Source organism: Rhyacophila brunnea, unplaced genomic scaffold (assembly GCF_057557595.1).
Source record: "Rhyacophila brunnea isolate RB1 unplaced genomic scaffold, BYU_Rbru_1.0 scaffold_6, whole genome shotgun sequence".
NCBI lineage: Eukaryota > Metazoa > Arthropoda > Insecta > Trichoptera > Rhyacophilidae > Rhyacophila > Rhyacophila brunnea.
In genome coordinates, this window is record NW_028233276.1 from 5,535,441 (window position 1) to 5,563,363 (window position 27,923).

Consider the following 27,923-nt stretch of genomic DNA (forward strand, 5'->3'; position numbering starts at 1 on the left):
CTACTATTAATTGGTTGTTGATTTATAACGCGAAAACTGTCTCTCTTACCAAAGTTCAAAAACTTTAAATTTATAAATCTTAATAATACTAACGAAAATGACTTTGCCCATTTTTGAAGGGGGCGGGATTAATAAATTTTTGCAAGTGACACTGAATTCCACATTTATCTCGCCTAGCACTGTTTCAGTTACATTCCCGTACCCAGGCACTCCATACTTTGAATTTACTTGGTCTGCAGGTATAATTAACACTGCTATCCTACGAGTTATTGCTAACTGTGGCATTCACAAGTTTTACTTTCGTAAAAGTCTATGTGTTTCCGAATCATTTATCATCTCACCATCTAAATTCGAAATACTAAATCCATCTTTGGAGGCAAAATACCTGACGTTAACCTTCAAAGACGACGGTCTATAAACGTACAACTGTGAGTATTATATCAGGAGTTCCGCAGAGTTTCCAATCGTTGGTAAGAAACTATAAGGAAGGCTAACACCATCAACCCACACCAGATACCTGCCAGCTCAAGCCACCTGTTTTCTTTAATCACTCACCTGAAGGACATAACAGTCCCTCAATTAAAATCTGTTTAGGTAGATTCTCAAAGCTAAAACGTCTGTTAGTATCTGTATGAGTTCGTGTATGTAATGCATTTGTTTTTATGTTCCTGACAAGAGTACTGACGGAGAGTATGGAATAAATATCCGTGGTATTGATCCTGTGGCGGATATTATGTATCTGCTGTTATATACTGACCTATATTGTGCCTTCGATATATTTTTTTGCGCGTAACTTAGGAGGAAGTATGTTATATATCAGCATATTTATTAACTTCCTCATTTCCGGATATCCTTATATTATATACTTGGGTACCCCCTTCGATTTTAACATAATAATAATATATAATATGTAGTACTACAATAGTTAAGAAGCCTATTCTAGGGCCAAATAATTCAGGTGGTAATCATCAGTCATGAGAATGTTATTTAAAGTATCTCAAGCCATTTCTCTGGTTTTAAACTATCTAGTTTATAATAAAAGAGTATGTTTTTTGTTTTAATATTTATTTTAAAATTTTTTTTTCATTTTTACTTTTGCTTTATGCACTTTAATTTGTTTCAAGACTCAACGTTACCATTTCACCAAAGATACTGTTGCCAATAGTCTATTTCAAAATGGCAGCGTCTACAAAAATTATCACGGAATCTATTCAAAGCACGTAATTCCTAATAAAATTTAGGAATCACATTACTTTCGTTATTTACAATTTATATTATAAGAGTTACTTGCAGTGTTCATATTATTAGAGTTCCATTTTCATTGCAATGTTTCATCGAGTACAACCAGTTTTATTCTAACAATAGCGAAAGGAACATACGCGCAAACATGTTAAGTGTGCGCGCGCAGATCCTTTAGTTTGAAGTGCGCAGTATATCACCGTGCGTGCTTACTGGAAAAATGTAAGACAGTTTTACAGTGCGCGCGCAGATTCTATACTGCGATTATCACTATTGCGAGTATAAAGATCAATGTGTAGTTTCTTAGACGACTGGGGCAACGGGCAAGTGAAGTCCTTCCGCGTGGTAACCGGTCTCATCAGCGAAGTATGTGACGGTAAGGGGTTTGCCATCGGCATCGGGGTGAGAGTATGATCCACGGACAACAACGACGGGGGTATCATGTCCTTCTTCGTTCTTCAGGGTTCTCAGCTCACCGACCTCATCGCGGACGATTGCGTTTTCGGTTTCGAATCTGCAATTTGTAAAGGATACACATATAATTTCTCATGTGTCATGGGATTATCAATCTTCTGTTTAATATTATGGCCTGGTTAGACCAAGTAGATTCTGTCCACCAAAGACAAACATTATTGTTCCTTCTAATGACTTCTAAGACTGAGTCTAAATCATTAGACTTATTCATGCACCAGTGGCTAAATATAGTATACTAATAGCACATTAGAATGTGTGAATGTCTCAATATGTCGGTTGAAACAAATAAATCAACAATCAACTATTTCAACCTGGTTTCGACTAGGGATAGATAATTAGATATTTAGTAAATCTACCGTATGGCAAGAAAGGTCTCTTCTACTTTAGTATCCATTGAAGTAAAAATAAAAGTTATTTCCAGAATGCTTCCTGCACAATTAGACAGACGAAAAGAGTGTAAATACATACGTGGTGTAATGGAAGTAAAAAATATTTAAATTTAATTATATTCTTTGAATTAGTTAAAAGCTATAGTATACCGAAATGTTCCATGAATAAGAATAATTAATATAATATATGTTATGTGGCAAGTCGTATTATTATTTATATTTTAAACTGAAAAGAAAGTGGTGAATCTTCGTTTACCCTGAATCTCGCGATAAAGGTTGCCATGTTACCTCGTCATAATGTATATAAATTATTTATTATGTTTCCCAGTGTCTTATTTTTTTCTGATATATTTAACTTAGAACCGAAATAGTGTAAGAGGACCCATAAACAAACTATTTTATAAATAAATCGTTGTATAATTCAATACTCTCACTGTTACTATTATGAATAAAATAAAGCATGTAAAAATATCTTCTATTAATTGACTTTTTAAGTAGCCCTGTTTGCCATGCATGCTTCAAGTATTCATATAAACTACAACGATATACATCCAATTTTTAGTCTACTTCCTTTAAATTGATTAAAAGAATGGTTGGAACTATGTCGTCGCTATAGGATTGGTTTGCCGAATATCCGTTTTTGTCGAAATCGACCTTTTAATGCAGATTTTTTTTTTGTATCTAAACGAACCAGAACCATCCTTTTATTTAAATTACTTAGTAATGGTAATGAATACATCATTCATATGCTGTAAAAACAACAATTTAAATATCTCCATGTATTTAAATATAGGATTATGAAATTTGTTTTTCGTCTCCTGAACATTTGGTCTATTCGGGAAACCAATCCTACAGCGACGATGTGTTAAAACTGTGAACTAACAACCCCTCCAGTACAGCTAATCATACTTCTGTTTTCAAATGAGGAATGCCCCCAAATTTATTATTTAATAGTACGCTCCCGTAGTGTACGGATCTATCATTTCAAGTAATTTGAAGCTTTTTACAATAAAAATATGTCTAAAACGATCATGAATGATGTTAAAATTATTATTAGTAAACTTTTGGTTTATTGCGAAGAAGGAAAAGAGTCGCATCTGAAGGGAGAGCCTATAAATTATATAAGCATACCTCTATCACGCGTTGCTGCCGTGATAGGTACGTCACTGAGAAGTCTTATATATGCGACTACAGCGACTTCCTGTTATCGCCAATTGCTTGTTGTCATACAGTACGTCATGCTCTTTTAAAATACGTTAGTGCCACGTTCCTATTGCGACTTGCAATGCGTAAGTAAAACGTCTATGGAAATATTTTTACCCGAATCTGTATGAGCCAGCGGGGTCAATGCTGTAGTCTGACTTGACGGTTTTGTAGGCGGCATCCTTGGATGGACCTTCGGCAACTGCTACGGCCACCACCACGGTGATAAGGAAGACGACTGACTGTAAACATTAAGAAAACACATCATTAAATAATTTGGACTTCTAGATTATATAATTATGTTACATTTTTTACTAAGTGTGTCCTCATATTATGTCCATTAAGGGGGGAGGTCTTTGCAACATCATGCACACAAATTTATTCAAAACTATGTAGAATCCTAGAGAAATTTTCTGGGATTCTGTTGGCACGTACTTTTTAAGAGGTAAAGCATGAGACTCATCTGAATTTTCGATTAAAAAAATCATTCTTTTATCAATTTTACAGATTTTTATTTGAAGATTTGAGATTAATTCTGAGGTTTAACCCAATATTTGAATATGCATTACAGAGCCAAACTATTGTCACAATATAAACGCTATAAAATGAACCTTCAAACTAAAGATTACAACCTAAATCTCATCACAAACTCAATACATCTACTGAACAAGTAGTATGCTAAAAAATATATATTCTATAAACAATGTGACCAAAGTTTCCTCAAAGCGAAAACAGAATATTATAAACAATTGTTTTTTTTTTATTATCCTGGGACATTTAAAGAATTAACACCAAATTAAAAAATGTTAAATACTTAATGACAATGTATTTTTTTAAATATGATGAATATTTCCAGGAAAATTCGAATAAACGGCTGAAGTTACCCAACTGGCTAGTATCTATAGTTAGTATACACTTACTATTTCTTAAAGTGATATATTCAGTTGAATTGAATTTTAACTTACTAAGTGATTTTTATTATATTTCCAATTATACTATGACAACATAATAATAATGTAATTATTTTTTTATTAAGTAAGCAAGTCTCAACTGAGACATGTTTAGCTTTATATTGTATTGTATACACTTTTCTTACATTTATGAATACATATTGTTTATAATGGCTAGATACATAATATTACAATTTAGCTTTACTCTTGTGGTATTACAAATTATATATTAATTCAATGAACTGTGGTGTACTTACGAATTGCATGTTGATAGTTGAAGTAAGATACTGCACTGATAATATTCACTTGGTGGGATCCCCTTTTATAGTAGTGTAAAACTATTCATAAAACTTGAATAGGTACAACATGTCCCATTCAAATTTTAATTGTTGTACCTAATGAACATTCGCTTTCAACGGGAATAAATTAAATAAGTCACTTCAAAACCGGATAGGTAAATATAATAATTATTACCGAAACCCGTCTTCGTATTATTATATTTGGCATTTAAAAAGGCATTGTATTTTCAGTAAGATGTATAATGGACAGGGCCTGCCCTCGGCTCCTTGCTGCCTCTGACAAATGATATTTTGGCAAAATGGATAATATACAAAATATATACCACACGGCTTCAGATAACTGATAAATTTTATTGATTTTTTGGAATATAAATCTGTACCTCGGAGCCAGTGTGTTGTATTTTATTTTTTACCTAAAGAATCAAATCTTTCAGAGCAAATTCACATTTTGAATTTCTATATAATATATAGGGACGTCAAAAATATCAACTCCTGGTACCTATCCATAGAACAGGAGTTCCCTGTACCTATCCCTTCCTTATATCTACATAATAATATATTCATTCACCGGAGATTCCTAAAACCAAAAAATCGAAAGTCTTTTACTGCTCTCAGCGCCTGCGCTAGGTTATTTGGTGCCCTAGGCAATGTTTATTTGCGCGCCTCTTTTTTAACAAATTGTCTCATTTTTTTCGAAATAATAAAAAAAACATTTAGGGATCATTAGACATAATATAATAAACACTTATTATTGTTATAAAGCACGCACGCACAGACACATAATAAATTTCACTGATGACACCATTTTCTTTTTTTGTAGCTCCTATTAAGATCTGGATCAGTTCATTTTGGGTATCTTTTCCCAAATAATGAACCAGTATTTCTTAATTTTTGACTCTGCACAAATGTTCATTCATTACAGGGTCGAAGAGAGCTAGATATTGAACAAACTTCAAGAAATTATCATTATTAGTAGTATACAACTTTTCATTTGTTCCACGTAATGCCAGATTTTGTGTGCCAAGTACTCTGATCAAAGCAATTAAACGTTCCAATATTTGGCGCCAATATGACTCTTCTTCTATGATTTGTTGCGCCTTTCGACAAACGAAAATTAAGTCCTTTCCAGGTTTGATAGTTTCCTAAATGGAAAATATTCCTTTCATGCGAAGACAGAAGAGCTCCAATATTTTTCCAGTCTTTTAAACCTGTTTGTAGACACGAAAACCTTTTAACATTAAATAACTTGCAGCAAAAACAAAGACCGCACCTTTCTCAATTGAATATATTATTTACCATGAACGGTATATTTCTTCACCATTAGGCAGTAACCTCTTGTAGTACCTTGGATAAAATTGTCTGTTTTGCATCTCCTTGGTAAATGTGTGTGACAATTTTATTTGGCCCATTGTGTATTAAAATTAGTCGAAAATTATCACTACAATGAGAGGGCCATTTTGCAGGGTCAATGTAATTTTGATCAGGCAACGCTTCTTTTTCGGTTATTTCTTTTTCATTGTTATCATTTTCTCTAATTATTGGAACATCTGTTATAGAATCAAAATCATTTGTACCTTGGGTAGAACATGGATCATCTGTTCTTCTTATTGTGCCATCCCCTAGCGGAGGTCGGCCACCATCAAGGCGATCTTGGATTTGTCGTCTGCTACCCGGAACAGTTCAGTGGAGCTGCACTCGAATCGATCACGGAGGTTCTTAGGCCACGAAATGCTGCTACGCTTACTATTGATCTTTCATTGATCATCTGTAAGTCCACATCTGTAAGTCCAATATTTTGTACACATTCTGTCTGTTTTTCTGTTGAAAAAATATTTAAGAAGAGAATCCTTTTGTTTTTCTAGCAATTTGGTTCTCTCGGCCTTTCTTTTTCTGTTTTGTGCTCCAGATGATCGTTTTTAAATATTATCAAACAAATATTATTTACAAGATATTTAAAGTAAATAATAATAACCTGTGAAAATTTTGTTGAAATGTTGATATGACAATCTGCAGTTCACAATATTATACGCACTATCGGATCAAATATAAACAGAAATTTTCACGTTTTAAGTTTTCAATTCAACTAACAGTTTAAACACCAATTACACTATTAATGTTATATGCTCGGGTTAATTTGACATAAGTAATGCATTTACACAATTGCTTCAAATTAGGTTTTAAAATTTGGGAGACCGAATTTCCACAAGACTTTGAATTTAATTGCGACTTTATACCAATTGCTACAACAGCTGTAGAGATACTGACTTATTTAAATTATTGTTTATTTCTTTTCACTTCCAGGGAGATCAGTTTGAAAATAAATATAGATGTTTATGAGGGATTCCATTTCTTGGAAAGTTTCAGAAAGTTCTAATAGGTGCAGTGTGGGGTTTTTTTTATACCAAGTCAAAATAATACAATAGTATATCGATGGCATGTGTATTGATTTAAGCATGATAAATTGCTAAGATAAAAACGTATACGGTCTCTTTTTATATTGGATTAGCTTAGACCGCCTTCTTGGAAATGTTATAGTTTTAACAAAAACGGTCGATAGAAAATAAAATTTTTGATTAGTGATCGGAATTTTTTTCTGAATCTCGTGGCGAGAGGCTGGGTTCCAGGTCCAGAACCGCCTTGTAAACGTTTTAGGTAATTAGTAGGCTAAACAATATACAGCTGTGGGACAAAACCCCGGTATTTCTATCGTTAGTACCGTTTGTATCTGGCTGAATCATTTGTATGCCTGAAGCTGGCCACGGAACGCCACCAGATTCCGAATCCGATCACTACTTATGATACATACGAACAGACAAAAACATAAAAATAAAATAAAACGCATTAAGTATTTAAAATTATTAAAATATGGAAATTAATTTTAATTCTCCATTTATGCGCCCCCTCATGTTTTGCGCTCTGGGCGGTTGCCTAGTTCGCCTATATGCACGCGCCAGCCCCCTTCTCTGCTAACTAAAAAGACAGTATTGTGGTTTTAGTGAAGTCAGAGAAACCAAGTTTTTAAACAACTTTTTCTCGTATATTATGTACATACAATTATTTGATTGTTTTTACGTAATCTCTTAATACACACGTCTGTTTTGAGATTATGTCAAAATAATCCAATAAATTTACATAATATAAGAGAAAACGTAGTAGTTAGATCTTTATGGATACCTATACTATACTACATGAGCTGATGTAGAGATTTATACAATATTTTATGTGAGGGTCTATCGTTTGAGTAGTAAATTTATTGAGAGACCGCCGAGTGAGACAATGTTACACAATAAACACGATCTAAATACTGTGTTGGCGATAGCGACCATATCTTTGCATTAACTGCGAACGTTAAATCCACCCTCACACTATATTAAATTGTGAATGTGAGCAATAGTGCGCATCTTATCAGTAGCTATAGCTGCAGGTAGAGTTGGGTTTCGGGAATTTCCCAACGGAAATTCTCGAGAAATATTCGAGATTTTCCATCCCGAATCAACAGAATTTAAATTTTTAATATTTTGGGAGATCCCGAATGTCGAGAATCTTTTCTCGGGATTCTCGGCAACTTATTAATCAACTTTAGTTAACTATTAGTGAGTTTCATTTCACTTTGTATTTTGTGGTAAGGAACTCAAAATGAGCGCAATTTTTCAACATCAGGGAATTTTGTGTCTCAAAAGCGTAGGTTGACACTTTGACAGTCTGTGTTTTTGGAATTCCTATTTTAATAAAGTAATGTTTTGAATTATTTTTGTTTTCCTACTTCTTTTTGTTCATAAAAATCATATTTTTTTGAATTTGTCTATTTTTACACTGATTTTAGGATTTTTACAGGTATTTTTTTTAATTTTCTCGATATCTCGAGAATTCTCGAGAATTATTTTCTTGAAATCCCGAATCTCGAGATTGAGATTTTTTCTGAAAATACCCAACTCTAGCTGCAGGTCAAGTTTCTATTGTAGAATTGCGAGTATCCTGGCATTGAGAATATAGTGGAGCCCGTTATAGAAATGACATGGCGTGGTATTTGCCGAGCATTTTCATGTCACCAATTCATGTTACCAATTTTTGGATTTCTCTTACATTAATATTCCATTTTTCACACGCATAAATTATGTGATCACTGGTAGCAAGCATTGGTTAAACACTTTACCTTAAGAAGCAGTGGGAGTTCACGTTTGAAGATATTGTTCAGGTGCCGAATTGCACCCCATTCCAGTTTGATTTTTCGAGCAATTACGTCATACATACCAACATAAATTTAAGATGGACGTAGTTGTTGATACGTTCGCATATATTAAAAACATAAATATAATCATAATGTATTTTTAAAAACATAGTTTTTTAAATTATTTTTTTACGAACCATGCCCTTGCTTTTCCGTATAAAGTGGTTATGTAGAGATAATTGCATATAGTTGATTATGTATTTGCGAGAGATTAAGAATTGAATGAATGATTGAATATATTTTTTTAGATTTATGTGAAATCTGTAGTGACTTGTTTTCCATGTATTCCTTATTTTTTGAAAAAGCTCCGAGAGCCCATTACTTCTTTTCTAATATTCAGCAGTCGTTCATGACACGTTACCCTGTTTGAGATGTGTTGCCATCACCTGGACACCAGTCATCGTCCCTCAATTTAAATCTGCTTAGATAATATACTCTGAGAGCTACAAGGCCTGTTGAGAGTGTGAGTTCGTGTAATGTTTTTATTTTTATATTCCTGGCAAGAGTACTGATGGAGAGTATGTTTGGAATAAATTTCCGTGGTATTGATCGTGTGGCAAATATTGTGTATCTGCTGTTCTATAGCTCGATTGTGTCTTGTTTTTTTTTGCGTTACTTAGGAGGAAGTAATATGTCTAAATATGTGGTTTGTTTAGCATATTTATCAGCTTCCTCATTTCCGGATATCCCTGTATGTACCCAACTACCCCTTCAATTTTAATATAATTATAATATAGAATATGTGGTACCATAGTTGGGAAGACTATTTAATATTGTAATCATTAGTCATTAGAATATTATATGAGGTCTTCTCTATCCATTTCTAAGGTTTTAAACTATCTAGTTTTTAATAAAAGAATTTGTTTTTTGTTTTAATATTTATTTTATACTTTTTTTCATTTTTACTTTTGCTTTATGCACTTTAATTTGTTTCAAGACTCAACGTTACCATTTCACCAAAGACATTGTTGCCAATAGTCTATTTCAAAATGGCGGCGTCTACAAAAATTATCACGGAATCTATTCAAAGCACGTAATTCTTAATAAAATTTAGGAATCACATTACTTTCACTATTTACAATTTATATATAAGTTACTGGCAGTATTCATATTATTAGAGTTCCATTTTCATTGCATTGTTTCATCGAGTACAACCAGTTTTATTCTAACAATAGCGAAAGGAACATACGCGCAAACATGTTTGTGCGTGCGCAGATCCTTTAGTTTGAAGTTCGCAGTATATTACCGTGCGTGTATACTGAAAAAATGTAAGACAATTTTACAGTACGCGCGCAGATTCTATACTGCGGTTATCACTATTGCGAGTATAAAGATCAATGTGTAGTTTCTTAGACAACTGGGGCAACGGGCAAGTGAAGTCCTTCCGCGTGGTAACCGGTCTCATCAGCGAAGTATGTGACGGTAAGGGGTTTGCCATCTTCACCGGGGTGAGCGTATGATCCACGGACAACAACGACGGGGGTATCATGTCCTTCTTCGTTCTTCAGGGTTCTCAGCTCACCGACCTCATCGCGGACGATTGCGTTTTCGGTTTCGAATCTGCAATTTGTCAAGAATACAAATATAATTTCTCATGTTGCGTGGGATTATCAATGGGTTAGATCAAGTAGATTCCGTCCACCAAATGCAAACATTACCTTTAAGTACTGAGTCCAAATCATTAGACTTATTCATGCATCAGGGCTAAAAAAATGTAGTAGGTATACTAATATCACATTGTGTGTGAATGTCTCAATATGTCAGTTGAAACAAATAATTCAACAATTAGCTATTTCAACCTGGTAAGCTATTTAGTACATCTACCGCATTACACGGCACGAAAAGTCTCTTCTACTTTTTTACCGGTTGAAGTCAAAATAATAGTAATTCCCAGAATGGTTTTTGCACAATTAGACAGGCGTAATGAGTATTAAACGTTGTGGAATGGAATTAAAAATATGACACGATGCCAGTAAAATGAATAAGGAAATATTTTTACCCGAATCTGTATGAGCCAGCGGGGTCAAGGCTGTAGTCTGACTTGACGATTTTGTAGGCGGCATCCTTGGATGGACCTTCGGCAACTGCTACGGCCACCACCACGGCGAAAAGGAAGACGACTGACTGTAAACATTAAGAAGACACATCGTTAATTTGGACCTGTAGATTATATAGTGTTATATTTACTTACTAAGAGTATCCCTATATTAGATCCATTGAAGGGGAAGATCCCAGCACTGATCCCAGCTATTGGCACATACTTTTTAGTAGGTAAGGCATGAGATTCATCTGGATTTTTGATTAAAATTATCATTCTTTTGTCAAGTTTACAGATTTTTATTTAACGATTTTATGGTTAATTCTGGAGTTAAACCCAACATTTAAATTTAATATGCATTTCAGAGTTGAAATATTATCACAATAGAAACGCTATAAAATAAACCTTCAAACTAAAGATTACAACCTAAATCTGATCACAAACTTAATAAATCTACTGAATAAGTATTATGCTAATAATTGTATATTCTATAAACGATGTGACCAAAGTTTCCTGAAAGCGAAAACAGAATATTATAAACAATTGTTTTTTTATTATCCTGGGACATTTAAAGAATTAACACCAAATTAAAAAATGTTAAATACTTAATGACAATGTATTTTTTTAAATATAATGAAGATTTCCAGGAAAATTTGAATAAACGGCTGAAGTTACCCAACTGGCTAGTATCTATAGTTAGTATACACTTACTATTTCTTAAAGTGATATATTCAGTTGAATTGAATTTTAACTTACTAAGTGATTTTTATGATATTTCCAATTATACTGTGACAACATAATAATAATGTAATTACTTTTTTATTAAGTAAGCAAGTCTCAACTGAGACATATTTAGCTTTATATTGTATTGTATACACTTTTCTTACATTTATGAATACATATTGTTTATAATGGCTAGATACATAATATTACAATTTAGCTTTACTCTTGTGGTATTACAAATTATATATTAATTCAATGAATTGTACTGTACTTACGAATTGCATGTTGATAGTTGAAGTAAGATACTGCACTGATAATATTCACTTGGTGGGATCCCCTTTTATAGTAGTGTAAAACTATTCATAAAACTTGAATAGGTACAACATGTCCCATTCAAATTTTAATTGTTGTACCTAATGAACATTCGCTTTCAACGGGAATAAATTAAATAAGTCACTTCAAAACCGGATAGGTAAATATTATAATTATTACCGAAACCCGTCTTCGTATTATTATATTTGGCATTTAAAAAGGCATTGTATTTTCAGTAAGATGTATAATGGACAGGGCCGGCCCTCGGCTCCTCACCGCCTCTGACAAACGATATTTTGGCGAAATGGAGAATGTACAAATATACCGCACGGCTTCAGATAACTGATAAATAGTATTAAATTTCTGGAATATAAATCTATAAATACGAGCTAGTGTGTTGTATTTTGCAGAAAATAAGTTAAATGCAGGTTTTGTACCTAAAGTGTCAAATCTTTTAGAGCAAATTCACAGTTTGGGTTTCTATATAGAGACGTCAAAAATATCAATAGATGGTTTACCTTCCTTATACCTACATAATAATATATTAATTAATTTGAAATTCCTAACGGGGCGTTTTACGTGGGCGAAGTCGCGCGAAGCGTTGAGCGGCACGCGCAACTCAAACGTATAACCGTGTGTGAAAATGTTCGTAAACAGTCTTTTTTTGGTTGTACGTTTGAGTTGCGCGCGCCACTCATCGCTTCGCCGTCGTCGCTCACGTAAAACGAGCCGTAAAATCAAAAATTCGAAACTACTTTCTGCCCTGCTAACTAAAATGACAGTATTATGGTTTTAGTGAAGTCAGAGAACCCAAGTTTTAAACAGCCTTTTCTCGTATATTATGTACAATTATTTCAAGAAAATCCAATAATTTTACATGATAATAGACAAAGTAGTTTAAAACTTGGGTTCTCTGACTTACAAAACGTTAAATTGAATTTTTGAGAAAGTGATCTTTATGGATAGGTACCTATACTATACATGACATGTAGAGATTTATACAATATTTTATATAAGGGTCGATAGTTTGAATAAGAAAGTTAGTGAGAAATCGCCCTGCAAGACAATAAACACGATCTAAGCACTGTGTTGGCAATAGCGACCATATATTTGCACTATATTTAATTGTGGATGTGAGTTATTAATAGTGAGCATCCTATCAGTAGCTATAGCTGCAGCTCAAGTTTCTATTGTAGAATTGGGAGTGTCCGGGCATAGGGAATGTACTGGGGTCCATGATGGAAGTGACATGGCGTGGTATAAGCGGTGCGCAGATGCGTCGGGTATTAGTGGACTTTCCGAACTCCGTATCAAACTACGCGGCGTGTGCAGACGTCTCATATAAATAGTATGGGAAATTCGATCCCCTATGTATACTCACTACTGGTGGCTATATTCAGTGGTTGTATATGCGGGCAGTTTACTAAGCATTGATACTATATAATTAATATACTGTGTTATGATATTTGAAAAATATATAATAAATTACTTAACTAATAAATCCCTTCTAATGGTAATTTAAATTTGAATAATATTTATTGTAATTATGTGTGATTGAAACTTTCTCATAAAAACCTTCAATCATTCAAAAAAATATGTAAATAATTTTGAATTATAACAGAGATCAGATAATTAGGGATGTTTTTAACTTTAATGTCAAACTTTTTGGTAACCATATATCTGGAAACTAAGTAAAAGCAATGTATAAAATTGGTTTACTAGTTTAATAGATCTATCAAATTAATATAAATATGTTTGTCTATACTATGGTCGCGTGGCTTAAGCGTCGGCCTATAGCGTCGTGGGTCTCGGGTTCGAATCCTGGGTCTGGTATTGTGTTTACATATTGTTTTTCAATTTTTGTATGTCAGAGTATGCACCTAATAGGTTGAGCAAGTGGCTGACATCCATTTCTCGTAAAAACAAAATTTGTTACTACAAACCTCCACTCTGTAGAGGCCCATAAGATCTAACTAGGATCGGACATGGTCGAAAGAAGAAAATAATATATTATGTTAATCCAAAATTCAACGTCCCCTAACTTTTGGCACTCCAGGCATATCGGGCCGCCTTACCTACGGGCCGACACTGTCAATTTATCAAACCGTCGATTGGCAATAAAAAAATAATGTGATTTAGGAATACTTTTAATTAATAATCACCGGTTGACAACAGACGATATAAAATAAGTATTACATAAATACCAAAAATGTATACAATTTAAAAAGGCGGGAAAGAATAATATGGGATATGACTTGGGAAGTACAGCCACAATCTGTATGCGTGATTATATGTTATCATCTTGTCATCTTACACGATGATTCTATTGATCAAGCCATGTCTCAAGAATGGAAAATACCGAAAAGCTCATTTTTAATTGATCTGAGGTGAAAGAGAGGCCAGAGTAATTGAGGTGATCGAAGAAAGATACGGAACCCCTGAAACTAAAGCAGTCGAAAGAGGTTAAGGCAGACATACCCCAAAAGGAATAAGTAGGAATTCTCAAGAATCTTCTTTTAAAAGGATTGATTTAAATGTGTTGAAAATAAATATTTCATTATATTTACATTATGAGAAGAAACTTAGTTTACAAAAAAACATATTTTATTTTTAACATTAGAAAAATCTTGAAAAAAACTTAAACCTGTAGGTATCCATTGGATTCTGGTGAATCTGCTTTACTAATATCTTACCTAATTACAACCAAGTTAACCAATAGTCATGCAACTGAATAGCTTAACAATTATTGGCGACAGGCTTTTGTGGTTTGAATCAAGGTATCAATAATAGGTACTTATCTAGATTACTAGACAATGTCAGGATCTCTACAAATTTTAATCTTAACATATGTGCACTTACTAATACATAAATAGGTATTTTTGAGGTGTTTTCAAATTATATAATAATATGTTCAATAAAGAATGTTACATTCTCAAATAAAAAACATGGTTTGTTATGTTAGTTTGTTTAGTTTATATCATTCGAAACCCAATTTATATAGGGAAACAACTCAAAATTTCAAGATTTTGAATTAATAAGACCATTTGGTGTAGTAAGTAGTCCTTTCTATAAGTATAATTCAACAAAAAAAATCAAAAATTTCTTCAACGGGTCATAAAATCGAACAACCCTTTCTGGGATTAATCATTTATTATTCAATTATAAACGGAAATAGCTGGGTTGATTATTTGTTGAACTGTAAAATTTCAGTGTGCATTGCTAATTTCATTTAAACTGAATAAAATAATAACAAGATAAAAATAACTTTTTATATACAACGTTTTTAATTTTTCTGTTGAATTATTATGCTCAATATGCTCAAACTTGTAATTGATATGAAGTAAATAAAAAACAAACAAACAAACAAATATAGAATACTGAAATATCATTTTAATTTCCATAGTAACGCACGTATATATTAATAAATAAGTTGCTAGGATCACCCCCTTAGCAACCAATAATAGTCTTTTACTTTTTACGGATTTTTCTGAAATAACTTTCCATACAAAACAGAATTAACTGAAAATGAATTTAATTCTGCTTAAAGATGGCTAAAAGTATTAAAAGAATGCATTGGCATCGTGTTCTGATATATTCTAAAAGTTTCAAATGTCTAGCTAGTCAGGAAGTTAGTTAAAAATCGATTGCAAGATTTGTGCTGGACAAACAACCACCGGACAAACAAGAATACGAGCTAATAAAAACGTTGTAATAAAATATACACATTTATCTAAAAAAAAATCAAAACAATAACAATTCAAATTTTGAAAAAAATTCAAATGCTATTTATAGTCATACCTTGAACATAAAATGTGAATTTAGATCGTAGTGCTAGCTGTTGATCATGCTTTTAGTGTAATGTGGTAAACTGTTTGTAGAAAATAATGATTGTGTATTGATCGTTAGTAAATCTTCATTTACTGCGAACAGGCTAACTAACCGAATGAATAACTAGCACTGCCATTATAACTTGCAATTCAGTGCCCCGGCATGTCTATAGTCGATCTTGATGTTGAATATAGAACACCAAATAGTAAATATATTATGAATAATTATCATGGATTATAACCAAGTAAACATTGAATTTCTTTTTTTAAGCATTTCACATACTTATGAGTTTCTTCTACCCGTACAATGTAGGTCAGGCCCATAGATTCTTAAAGTTATTGATAAAACTGTCACCGACTTACTCTCTGTGATAACAATGATAAAAAACAAAAATAATCATGAGATTTCAAAACGATAATTGTGTATTGAATTGGCTACTTTGATTTATCACGGAAAACGTTTAACAGTACGGATTGGATTAGCCATTTTGTAATGTCCAGTTCGGGTAACTGCCAGTTGGTGCTATACTTCAGCTGAGGCATGGTCTAAAAATATCGTGACTAGGCGATGCGCGGATTGTGCAAGTGATGCGAGCTGAACGAAATATAATTTGTCATAAAAATTCAACACGCGTCCTTTTAATGTCATGTTTATTATTATATTCGTAATAATAATAGTAAATTCATTGACATGTTTTCTTTTTCAATTACATGCGGAACGTTTTTTAGTAATATTTACAGGATTTAAGAATATATTCCTCCGACGCCATCACAAAACAAATTGACGTGCTCACGCCTCGACTGTCCGTCTCAGATTGGCGACGACTGCGAAATTTCGTTCCACATACTGTTGAAAATTATTTGCCGTTTCACTTATGTACGCTCTTAAATGAGTACATAACATCGATGGATTTTCTTTATATAATTTACGAATAATGCAGTATATCGATACCCCACTTCTACAATCTACAGGAAAACAATTCAAAATACCTTGTTCTAAAAATCTAAACAAATAGCATTTGAAATTTTATTCAAAAATTGTCATTTTAATGTTATTGCTTTGATTTTTTTTTTAGATAAATGTGTATATTTTATTACAAGGGTTTTATTAGCTCGTATTCTTGTTTGTCCGGTGGTTGTTTGTCCAGTACAAATCTTGCAATCGACTTTTAACTAACTTCCCGACTAGCTAGACATTTGAAACTTTTAGAATATATCAGAACACGATGCCAACGCATTCTTTTAATACTTTTAGCCATCTTTAAGCAAAATTGAATTCATTTTCAGTTAATTCAGTTTTGCATGGAAAGTTATTTCAGAAAAATCCGTAAAAAGTAAAAGACTATTATTAGTTGCTAAGGGGGTAGGTAGTCCTAGCAACTAAATTATTAATATATACGTGCGTTACTATGGAAATCAAAATGAAATGTCAAAATGAAATTTCAGTATTCTATATTTGTTTGTTTGTTTGTTTTTTATTTACTTCATATCAAGTACAAGTTTGAGCATATTGCGCATAATTATTATTCAACAGAAAATTTATAAACATTGTATGTAAAAATTTCTTTTTATCTTGTTATTATTATTTCCTTATTTCACGCGAACAAAATTGCGAGACAATACATGTACTGAATTTTGTGTTTTGTATTATAATACATTTTATAAAAAAATCTATATTTATTTTATTATCATCAAATGAATTATAGCCACAAAAATGTGTAGCTGGGTACATTGTAGAATAGATATTTCCGATTGTTGAAAAAAATATGCCACACATTAACAGGAAATCCAAGAATGTGGAACAAAGTGATATAAATCACTACCCTGTAGAATTCATTCATCAAACACAAAATGTCGAAGCCGCACCTTGGGGGTGTTTCTTGGAGGGATGAAAAATGATTGCGATTCGTTTCGCTTCTCTTTGTTGCCGAAATGAAAGCTGAAATTTGTCTAATTGTTTGTTTCGCACCTCAATTTTGTTTGCCGCAAAGGTGTTTTGCTCAAAGAATGTTGTAGCTAGTCGAATTATTCAGTTACTATAGTGTAGAATGGTCTTTGCTTCAATACCATCTGTACGAACAATTTTACTATTATTCATAAATATTCGGTGAAGCACTTGACTTGTATCTCTAGGCTGTTTAATTTGTTGAAATCAATATTTATTAATTAATACCTATATATATCTTTAAATATTGTTTCTCATTAGATTATAGTTCCTCAAACTTTTGTCAAATATTATTCCACTTTTAAGCATATTATATCATTGACGCCCTCCTATAAAGTAAATCAAAAATTATTATACTATTACTAGTTCTTCGCAAATCATTGTCCCCATTCCGGTTTATACTATAAGGTTTTCCTTATAAAAAGGGTCTATCAGTGACGTCCCTAGACAAAATTCCGCCCCTAGGCAGCGCTAAAATGCCCCCCCTCCCATTTTTTATACATTATTCTTTATCATCCTTTCATGACTCCAATAACTAAGAAATGTGTTGTATGGATACATTACTAACAATATATATACCACAACATCTAATTTAAATGCCATCGCTACTTAAATAGACAATATTGCAGGTTGCCACGGTTTCAGGTAAGTATGTACCTATCTATAATTTGCAAATCTGCACGTGTCATTGCTTGCCATCAAGAACGTGGCGTCCAAGGACAACGAAAGTAAGCTAGACATCGCGAACAGCCCAGTTAAACCTTTTATGTTAATTAATAAATGTTGTTCCAACCGTGTACCGATTTCTATATATGCCTAATGATTCTCCTCGATTTGCCGCCCTTCGATTAACTGCCGCTCTCAAGCGACGCTCTATCTATCTACCCCACGGGACGTCACTGGGGTATATATCCAGAAACAAAAATGTTCAGAAGAGAAAAAATACTTACAACAATTTCAATGTTTTATAGAATGATAAGCATTTTTTCTTATTTTAAAATAATATTTTAAGATAACACGTAATTAAGGAAACAATAAAAACATAAATAATAAAATCAAATTTAAAATTTTATCAAATTTTACATCGCATGGCACATACGGTGGCCGCGCGGCTTATGCGTTGGACTATCACGCCGTGGGTCCCAGTTGTTTTTCAATTTGTGTGTGAGTCATGGTATGGACCTAATAGGTTGAGCAAGTGGCTGACATCGATTTCTCGTAAAAAACAAAATCTGTTAATACAAACCTCTACTCTGTGGAGGCCCATATGATCCTATTAGGATCGGACATGGTCGAAACATCGCATGTAGACCACTCTAAGAGACCACGTTAGACAAGTAGTGTAGCGATATTATGAAAATTAAACCCCCCACATTATGTACACTGTTATAGGTCATTTAAATACAATAAAATCACTTTTGATACCAATGTATTTTATTATAAACCCTTATTATAGGGATGCCTTCACTGTTCTGCTCTAATCTGGCTACCGATTCAATTTTCCAACGAACGAAACTCGGATATACCAAGGCTCCTCTAAAAAAATCCAGACTGGTCGATCCCAATCCATTCAAAGGACATAGGGATTGCAATACCGGTATTCCAGTATTTATCAAAACCGAAATACCGGAATTTTCGGTATTAAGAAAGTGCTTTCTTAATACCTATACTCCTTTACGTTTTTGAAAATTAATTATAATTTATGTGCTGCTAAAATGCAAATATATTGAGTGAATCCAACAGAGGTGAAAACATATTAAAACAAAGTTCATCAAATATATTTATTATAATATTATTTCGAAATAGAAAACATCTGTGACAGAAATTTTCAATTATTCTATAATTATTGATGACTGTACAAGCGTTGAATTTAAGAAGCTTTTCCTGCAGTTGGGACTTATTTGCATGAAATTTTGTAATTTTCGTAAAAAATCACTAGTTATACAATTATGATAAATACATATTTTTAAATATCAACATAATAAATGTAGGTATGTAGGTTTTTGCTATAAAATAATATTTTAAAAAGAATTTAATAGCTGTATTTATTGATAAGCACCTACTTTTGATTTTTTTTAATGTTTAAGAAATACCGGTATTAGTACCGGTATTCAATAATAATTATCGAAAAACCGGTATTGACATTGTCATTCGGTATTGCAAACCCTAATAGGACATCATATTATCTTAGTTGACAAATTTTGTCACTTTGAAATATATTCGGTTCCCCAAATTTCCCTCAAAAGTTGTGGTATATATCGTGATATCAGAGGTTGAATTAATTGACTATAATTTTTAATTATTCTGTCTAATCAATTATCTTCTGATATAGTGAATCGTGACGAATACACCATACTCCAGTTCCATTATTAGCTCTAAAAATAACAGCTATTTTACAACGTTTTTATTAGGTCGTATTCTTATTTGTCCATTGGTTGTTTATCCAGTACAAATCTTGCAATCGATTTTTAACTAAGTTCCCGACTTCATTTTCAGTTAATTCTGTTTTGTATGAAAAGTTATTTCGGAAGAAATCCGTAATCCAACCCACTATTATTTGTTGCTAGGGGTCTTGGGTCCTAGCAACTAAATTAATAATATATACGTGCGTTAGTATGGAAATCAAAATGACATTTCAGTATTATTTTTATCAAGTAAAAATTTTTTTGATCGTTTAAGCTAGCAAGTCAAGATTATATGATTCAACAGAAAATTTAAAAAGGTTGTATATAAAAAGTTCTTTTTATCTTGTAATAATTTAATTTGAATTGATACATCTGTAAAGTTATATCCACATTAGCTCACCGCTCTAGATGAGACTAATCAAATATGTATATAATATACCTACAATAGTATAACTATCAAACGTTTATAATCGATTTAATGAAGGTGCTACGTTCAAAGGCGTTGAAACGACACTTGAAATTCACCTTATACAAACCACTAATAAGACCATTGTCATGTATGGCTCGGAATCCTGAACTACTGGGCTCATTTGAGCGGAGAGTGCTGCGCAGTATCTTTGGATCCATCAATGGCAAATAGGTAGAGTGGAGATAGAGATACTATAATGAGTTGTACGCTTTATACGAGACCCCACATCGTGCAGTCCACCAAAGTATGGATGATACACAGGGAACTCAAAAACAATGGGAATTAAAATACCTAACGGGTTTGGAGACAAAAGCAACTGATCTCGAGTGTGGAAGAATGTGGGATAAACTTAAACGCGTCTCAAGAATACGCGTTCGCATTCGTTCTGACATATTCTCTGGTTTTATGCACTGATGCTAATTCAATATTGGTGTATAACACACACTATTGCACGTCTATAATGTGTGGTAATACACCATTCAAAACCTTGCGTCAAAATGTGGTGGATTGGGATATAGCCTATCGGAATTATAATTATTAATATGTTATGTGATGATACATGTAAAGAAATTAACGTTTGGAAAACCGGAAGGCAAACGATGACCCGGTCGACTTTGGATAAGATAGCGGAATAGTGTCGAATTGCATTTAAGAACGTTGGTCATCCCAAACTGGAGGGACGTAACTTTGACCTCATCTGCATAGATATACTTTTTTTTTTATTAATAACCATATCCTTGGTTTTTCGTACAAGTTCGTTGTTAATAATTTTGAACAATCACAAACACCCAGGCTTTGAAAAAATCACATAAATATATTGTGTCATCACTGGGAATCGTACCTAGAGCTCCCGGATGGAAAGCCATCGCCTTACTCACTGCACTACGAGAGCCGCTTGTTTAGAGATACTTGCTGGAGGAAGCCAACCATCACTTAGGGTTGTAGTGTCAGAAATAAGTGGATTTTTTTATAAAAATGCTGACTTAAGACAAAACTATAAATGCCAAAAAACCGAAACTAGTTGCAAAATAACTATATATAATAAAACAGGTAAGTCAGGATATCTTCTCCAGCGCATCTATTCTGTACACAAGACTGCTATCGGCCGCTATCAGCAGCTATCGTGGATAGTTTTTCATATTTTTATATCGAAGTATTAGCACTTATTGTAACAATTACAATAAGGTAGTTGTAATTGTTACAATAAGTGTTATGTATTAACAGCGCCGCTCTTGGCTGTGCTAAATTTTAGAGCGAGATAGACAGTTTTGACTATTAAGACGGCACTTATTATAATAATTCAATAAATATATGAAAAACTACCTTAGCAGTCTTGTGCATAGAATAGATGCGCAGATAGATCAAATTAAGGTTACGTATTATTAGGTATATTATTAGAATTGGGTGTGAAAAAATTAGTGGATGAGTGGAGAAAATAAAATTGCTAACATCTAGGCCAGGGGTTCCCAACGCGTATCCCGCGGAACGATTCGTATATGCCCTCCACTATTCGACAGAGACAGAATTTTCACGCTAGCCTGACACACGCAGAAAACCCGAAGTAAACGAACGCCACGAACTGAGCCTAGGGAAAATTATGATGAACTAGCTGACTTTCGCTGGCTGATTGATTTGGGATTTCTCACAGACATCATGGAAAAATTGAATTCTTTAAATTTGGAGTTGCAGGGGAAAGACAAAAACATAGCTGAAATGATAAGCTCTGTAAAGTCATTTAAAGCTAAATTGGATTCGTTGATATCACATCTGCAGATCAATTCTCTCGTGCATTTCCCACATATGAATAAAATGCTAGGTAACAATGAATTAAACGGGTGATTATCTATTAAGCATCGTCAAGTATTAAAAAAACAATTTGAAGAGATATTTTTGCAGTTTACAGATATCGAGCCAATTGTTTCCTTCTGTATCAATCCTTTTACTTGCCAAATAAATGTAATGGAAATGGCTGCGTGTATTGCAGATTTTGTTTACTTTGTTTACGTTTTGTAAATACATTGCTCTGTGTGTATGCAATTTGAATAATAGTTTTATTATTTTGAAACATTTTTGTTTATTATTTGTTAATAAATTATGAATATAAGAAAATAAATTATGGGAAAATGAGAAGTTATGGAAGGAGTTTGTCGATTAAAAATAAGTGGTGCCCGCCACCCTACCGATATTTTAGAATGTGCTCTAGAGTACAAAAAGGTTGGGAACCCCTGATCTAGGCTTTAGTTCAAGTTTAGTCGGATTGGGATTAGACTTAAATGCTCATACCACACTCCTGTATATTATTATGGAAATGTATACATTATAATATTAAATTTCCTTAGTTTTCACAATGCCATAATATTATAATTATTGTTTAACTATAAATCTTTGGTAGAAGGCCATCATAATTAAATGCTAATACTATTTATTAATTTTATAATTAGAATAAAACCAAATATTCACCTATTTATTTATTCATAAAATTAGTGTCACGGCATAATTATAACTAACCAATACAATACATACAATACAATATGTAAAATATGCTATACTTTTAAATAGTAAATTGTTTCTTCTTCTGTTCTGCCAATGCAAAACCGCATAAACTCTTCCCATCCACCCTGTGACTACAGTGATATCCGCGTCATTGGCTTTAAACATTTCATCGATGGTGCAGTTGGACGCAACGAGTGTGCAGACTATCACATTTCCACAGTTTCCTCGGCGCCTTTTTTGCAATTCTATTATATTCTATGCAATGCATATCAATTGAGAAGTGTGCTTGAGATAATTTTTGATTCTTCATTATCTTTTCACTCGCATATAACTTCTACGGCTCTACGTGCGAGTAATCTTCTAGGATTCATCATGCGACAATCCAAACCATTCAAGAATCCAAATGTCTTACGTACACTATACGTCTCATTATTGCGTAGCATTCTTGAATATGGGTCGATTATCTGGTGTCCTTATGAGGTTTCCTATAAGTTTATTTTAGAACGCTTCCAGAAGAAATTTCTCCGATGTCTTTATTTTAAGACATTTAATTATTTTCCTTCGATAATTCGTCAAATGATTATTTTCCGACTGCCTTTCTACAAGGGATGCTTACTTTTCACTCTCTTGAATCTCGTCGGTCACTTCTGCTATTGAAACAGTTTTGCTATTATCGCGAGGGATGGTTTCCAATCCTGGTGTCCTGATGAATTTGGATTTACATGCGCCTGTCAATTACATACATGGTCGCAACCATGATTATTTATTATGGATCAGAACCGTTTACGCGTGTCAAGCCTATCAGGCACCATTAGCGAGAGGTGCAAGACTAGTCAATGCGCTCCCCAAAGACGTATACATTTTCGGTGACGTGCTATGTATTTTTTATTCGAAATTTTATTTTTCTGTACACAATTGTACTTGAGTATGTTTTTATTTAATATTATTATTATTTTATAATATATTCTCTTCTTCTCTCTTGTGAGGGTAATATTTGTGAAAATGTAAATCACATATTGTGCACGTCTTTAATTTAGATTTGTTATGTCCACAATGTTTTGTTTTCATAAATAAATAAATAAATAAGTATTCCTACTATTATATTGTTTTAAGTTCTGCTCACTCCAGATCGTATCCGATTCATCGATCTCCAAACGAACTCTCAAGTACCACCAAGTGGTAGGTTCTCATCTGGCACCAGTGAGATGACTGTATAGTCATTTATCTCTGCATGCTATTCCTTTCACTGCGTATATCATTGAGATAAAAATACGCGGGTTTCGTGAAGCATTGCAGACAGTAATGTTTTATTTTATTAGATTCATTAAGAGCAATAATTTGACGACCAAAGTACGACTTGATACTTGTGAGCACCTACTTGCTAACCTACTTTTGAGTCATTCTATAATTATTTTGAATCATAATTTAATTACCTAAATATTTTCTTCTGTCTTCTACTTATTATTACAGTGGATATTATTACGTATTTTTATAGTGTTATATTCAGACATGAATTTTATCTCAACACTACCGACCACATCGACTGTGTTTAGGAAAAAGGGCGCAACCCTCGATTTTTCGAAAAGTGCTTTTATTAGATATTAACAATGTATACAACTAAATACACGTTCTATAAAAAGGAAGTAAGCCGCAAATGCCGAACTATTATCTAAATTCAAGTTTTAATCGAGATTAATTAAGTTTTAATTTAAGGAAAAAAGCATTTACATTTACCCTCAATTTTAATGATTTTTCTGTAATAACTTCTTTAATTATTATAAGATCAAAAATATATTACACCAAATCATCAATTATCATGCACTCAATGTCTGTGTCTATTTTAAAAAATATATTAAACTAAAATCATTCAAAAAACGTTTTTTGCCCCTCCTGTAAAATTAGTTCGGTGAGGGTTACGCTCTTTTTTCTAAACACGGTCGACATATTTCCGATACAGCATGTCACGGTAAGCTGTGATACGGCCAACTGCGTATGTAAAAATATTCGGGCACGCACCTGCATGTACTCGGAGTTTTGATAAATCTACACACCTAAATAACGATCAGTGCCGGCTTCGTGCACTTAGAGCCATTACACGAGACACCTGTGTAACAAGAGGCTCCATTTACACATAAATGAATGGGCGCGTTCAAACGGAGACACTAGTGTATCGCGCCACGGATACAGCGTTCCATCGGCGGTACACTCCTCGAGCCGCCAAAACACTTTTTACTACCGCAACCAGTTTTTATGTCTCCATTGTTTGTATTTCTAATTTATAACGTGAAAATATGCGTTCATATAAATAATGCAATAAAAGAAATGTGACTCGTGCAAAAACGTGGATATGTACCTTTGGCTCTGACGTTAGAGACACATTAGCTATTCGGTGGCTGCGATAGCCACTGCAGTGTCGATACCGGTGTCCCCTATGAAACGTGCTTTAGAATAGTACTGTCAACTGACGTAAAAACAGTTTAATGGTAACAATAATAAATATTTATCAAGAAATAAAAACGCAACAAATACAATATTATTCTCAGAATCTTTTGTGGTATTGGGTCAATGTTACTAATGAAAGCAATCAATATACTATACATCATAATGAGGTTAAAAAGTTGTTTTACTAATGCTATACTATAAAACTTTCAATAGTGGTTTGCGATGCTTGATCGTATGCATTAACCTTGAGATTTAATTAAATTCCACACATTGTGTAATATCCATAATATACACAGATTTTTTTCAAGTGTGAGAATTAGCATTAGACAAGATCGAGTCGTCAAATTTCAAAACCCCCTATAACAGGTTTTATTAATAAAATAAAAGGTTGATAGTCTATAGAGGGTCTAAGTGCCAAAAATATAAAACTGAGATATAATAAAAAAAGAACAACACCATACATATTATATGAAAACTTTTTTATTTTTACAAAGTTACAATAGAACATCAATATAATATGATAAGTTTACATAATTCTAAGTATAAAATAAACGAAGGAAGAATAAAATATTTAAACATGGACAATATTGGAACGTTCCATGTAGAGGGGGTAACTATATAGGGGCTCATAGACCCTGCCCATATTTCAATGTATTTAAGTGACAAAAATGGTACAGTTAGGAACTTAGAGCCTTCAGCGGGTCTATTCTATACACAAGGCGACTATCTGCCGCTAAAACGATAAGGTGATAGTATTTATTACATATTTGTATTGAGGTATTATAATTGTTACAATAAGTTGGCCGTCTAAACAGTCAAAACTATCTATCTCGCTCTAAATTTTATCACAGCCAAGAGAGGTGTTGTTAAAATATAGCACTTATTGCAACAATTACAACCAACTTATTGTAATTGTTACAATAAGTGCTAATACTTACGATATAAACCTACCCTAAGTTTGATAATATTTATCACTTTTTCACTTTAGCGGTCGATAAGTATAGAATAGACCCACAGAATATCACTAGGCTTGGCATATAGATTATATTGAAATAAAAAAACTTGGTATAGAATTTTTTGGGACTTGGACCTTATATACTTTCAACCCTTCAAATATTGGTACCTACCGTGTAGGACTCAAACTCGCACTTTTATCAGATTACGGCCAATGTGCTTTACCAATTAAGCAGAATTTAAGATAACCTATGTAGTTAATAATAATATACCTAGTACAGATTGGTAGAGCACTGGATAGATGCGGGTTTAAGTCTCGCCAAGCACCAATATTTAAAAAAAAAGGTATATTTTTGATGAGTTACATATTATGTTTGTTCGATAATAAATACAACATTTTAAAATTTTGTGTTTTATTCAAGAAACGTTGCAAAAAAATCATTTTAAATTGAGTGTTTATTTATTTGAGAGATTTTTAGACGGTTTTGAAACTCACATAATATTTGAATAAAAAATGTTTTGAAAGTAAAATTAATAATAATTACAAGATAAAAAGAACTTTTTATGTACAGCGTTTTTAAATTTTCTGTTAAAACATATAAACTTGACTTGAATAGCTTAAACGATCAAAAATTTTACTTGATAGAAATAATACTGAAATGTCATTTTGACATTCATATTGATTTCCATAGTAACGCACGTATATATTAATAATTTGGTTGCTAGGACCCCAGACCCCTAGCAACCAATAATAGTGGATTGGATAACGGATTACTTCCGAAATAACTTTTCATACAAAATAGAATTAACTGAAAATGAATTCAATTCTACTTAAAGATGGCTAAAAGTATTAAAAAATGCATTGGCATCGTGTTCTGATATATTCTAAAAGCTTCAAATGTCTAGCTAGTAGGGAAGTTAGTTAAAAATCGATTGCAAGATTTGTACGGGATAAACAACCACCGGACAAATAAGAATACGACCTAATAAAAACGTTGTAAAAATACAGTGTTTTCACATTATATTTGAAATAATTTCTTTATTGTTAATAAAAAAATAATCAAATACCATATAGTTTAGCTCAAGATTACGAAAAAGTATTTTTGCTCACATAAAATGGGAACAGGACAACTGGGCGCCAGGAAAATTGGGCGTTGCACTGTCGAATGATAAATAGATGTTCGTTATGATTTTATACAGAAAGTAGACATGGAATTTTAATCAGTTTCTATCTCCTACTTAGTAGTTTTAATTAATTTTGCTCTTAGCATGTTTTTATTGCGTATTGAGAATCATCATGCTGCGGCTTTGTATAAAAATAAAATAACTCTCTTCTCGTTGGAACTTAAACATATGAACAATTAAATCTTTTTACATATTTTAAAAGTACCTATAATTCACGAACGTATATTTATTTTCGAATCTCATTCGATTGCGTGGCGCCCAGTTGTCCCGGCGCCAAATCGTCCTAGACACCTTAAAATCAGTTATAGGGGGTTTTGGAACTTGACGACTCAGATATTCTGTAATAAT

The 27,923-nt window shown here is 32.9% G+C and overlaps 2 protein-coding genes across 2 annotated transcripts; both read right to left on the reverse strand.

Moving 5' to 3' along the window:
- Nucleotides 1-1,053: 1,053 nt before the first annotated feature.
- On the reverse strand, nt 1,054-4,552 carry LOC147065143 (larval cuticle protein 1-like). Its single transcript, XM_085957185.1, has 3 exons — nt 4,513-4,552; nt 3,423-3,547; nt 1,054-1,753 (listed from the first exon to the last, which is right to left on the reverse strand). The coding sequence occupies exons 1-3, from the start codon at nt 4,519-4,521 to the stop codon at nt 1,543-1,545; spliced, it is 345 nt and encodes a 114-aa protein (XP_085813311.1). The 5' UTR covers nt 4,522-4,552; the 3' UTR covers nt 1,054-1,542.
- A 5,089-nt stretch (nt 4,553-9,641) lies between these two features.
- LOC147065144 (larval cuticle protein 1-like) lies at nt 9,642-11,858 on the reverse strand. The gene is made up of 3 exons (XM_085957186.1): nt 11,819-11,858; nt 10,782-10,906; nt 9,642-10,342 (listed from the first exon to the last, which is right to left on the reverse strand). Exons 1-3 carry the CDS (start codon nt 11,825-11,827, stop codon nt 10,132-10,134), a joined length of 345 nt encoding a protein of 114 aa, XP_085813312.1. The 5' UTR covers nt 11,828-11,858; the 3' UTR covers nt 9,642-10,131.
- Between the last annotated feature and the right edge of the window lie 16,065 nt (nt 11,859-27,923).

Excerpts from the sequence above, each read along its gene's own strand:
- LOC147065143 (XM_085957185.1), bottom strand. Across the intron at positions 1,754-3,422 it reads GCTGGCTCATACAGATTCGG|ATTCGAAACCGAAAACGCAA; the intron begins GTAAAAATATTT and ends TACAAATTGCAG.
- LOC147065144 (XM_085957186.1), bottom strand. Across the intron at positions 10,343-10,781 it reads GCTGGCTCATACAGATTCGG|ATTCGAAACCGAAAACGCAA; the intron begins GTAAAAATATTT and ends GACAAATTGCAG.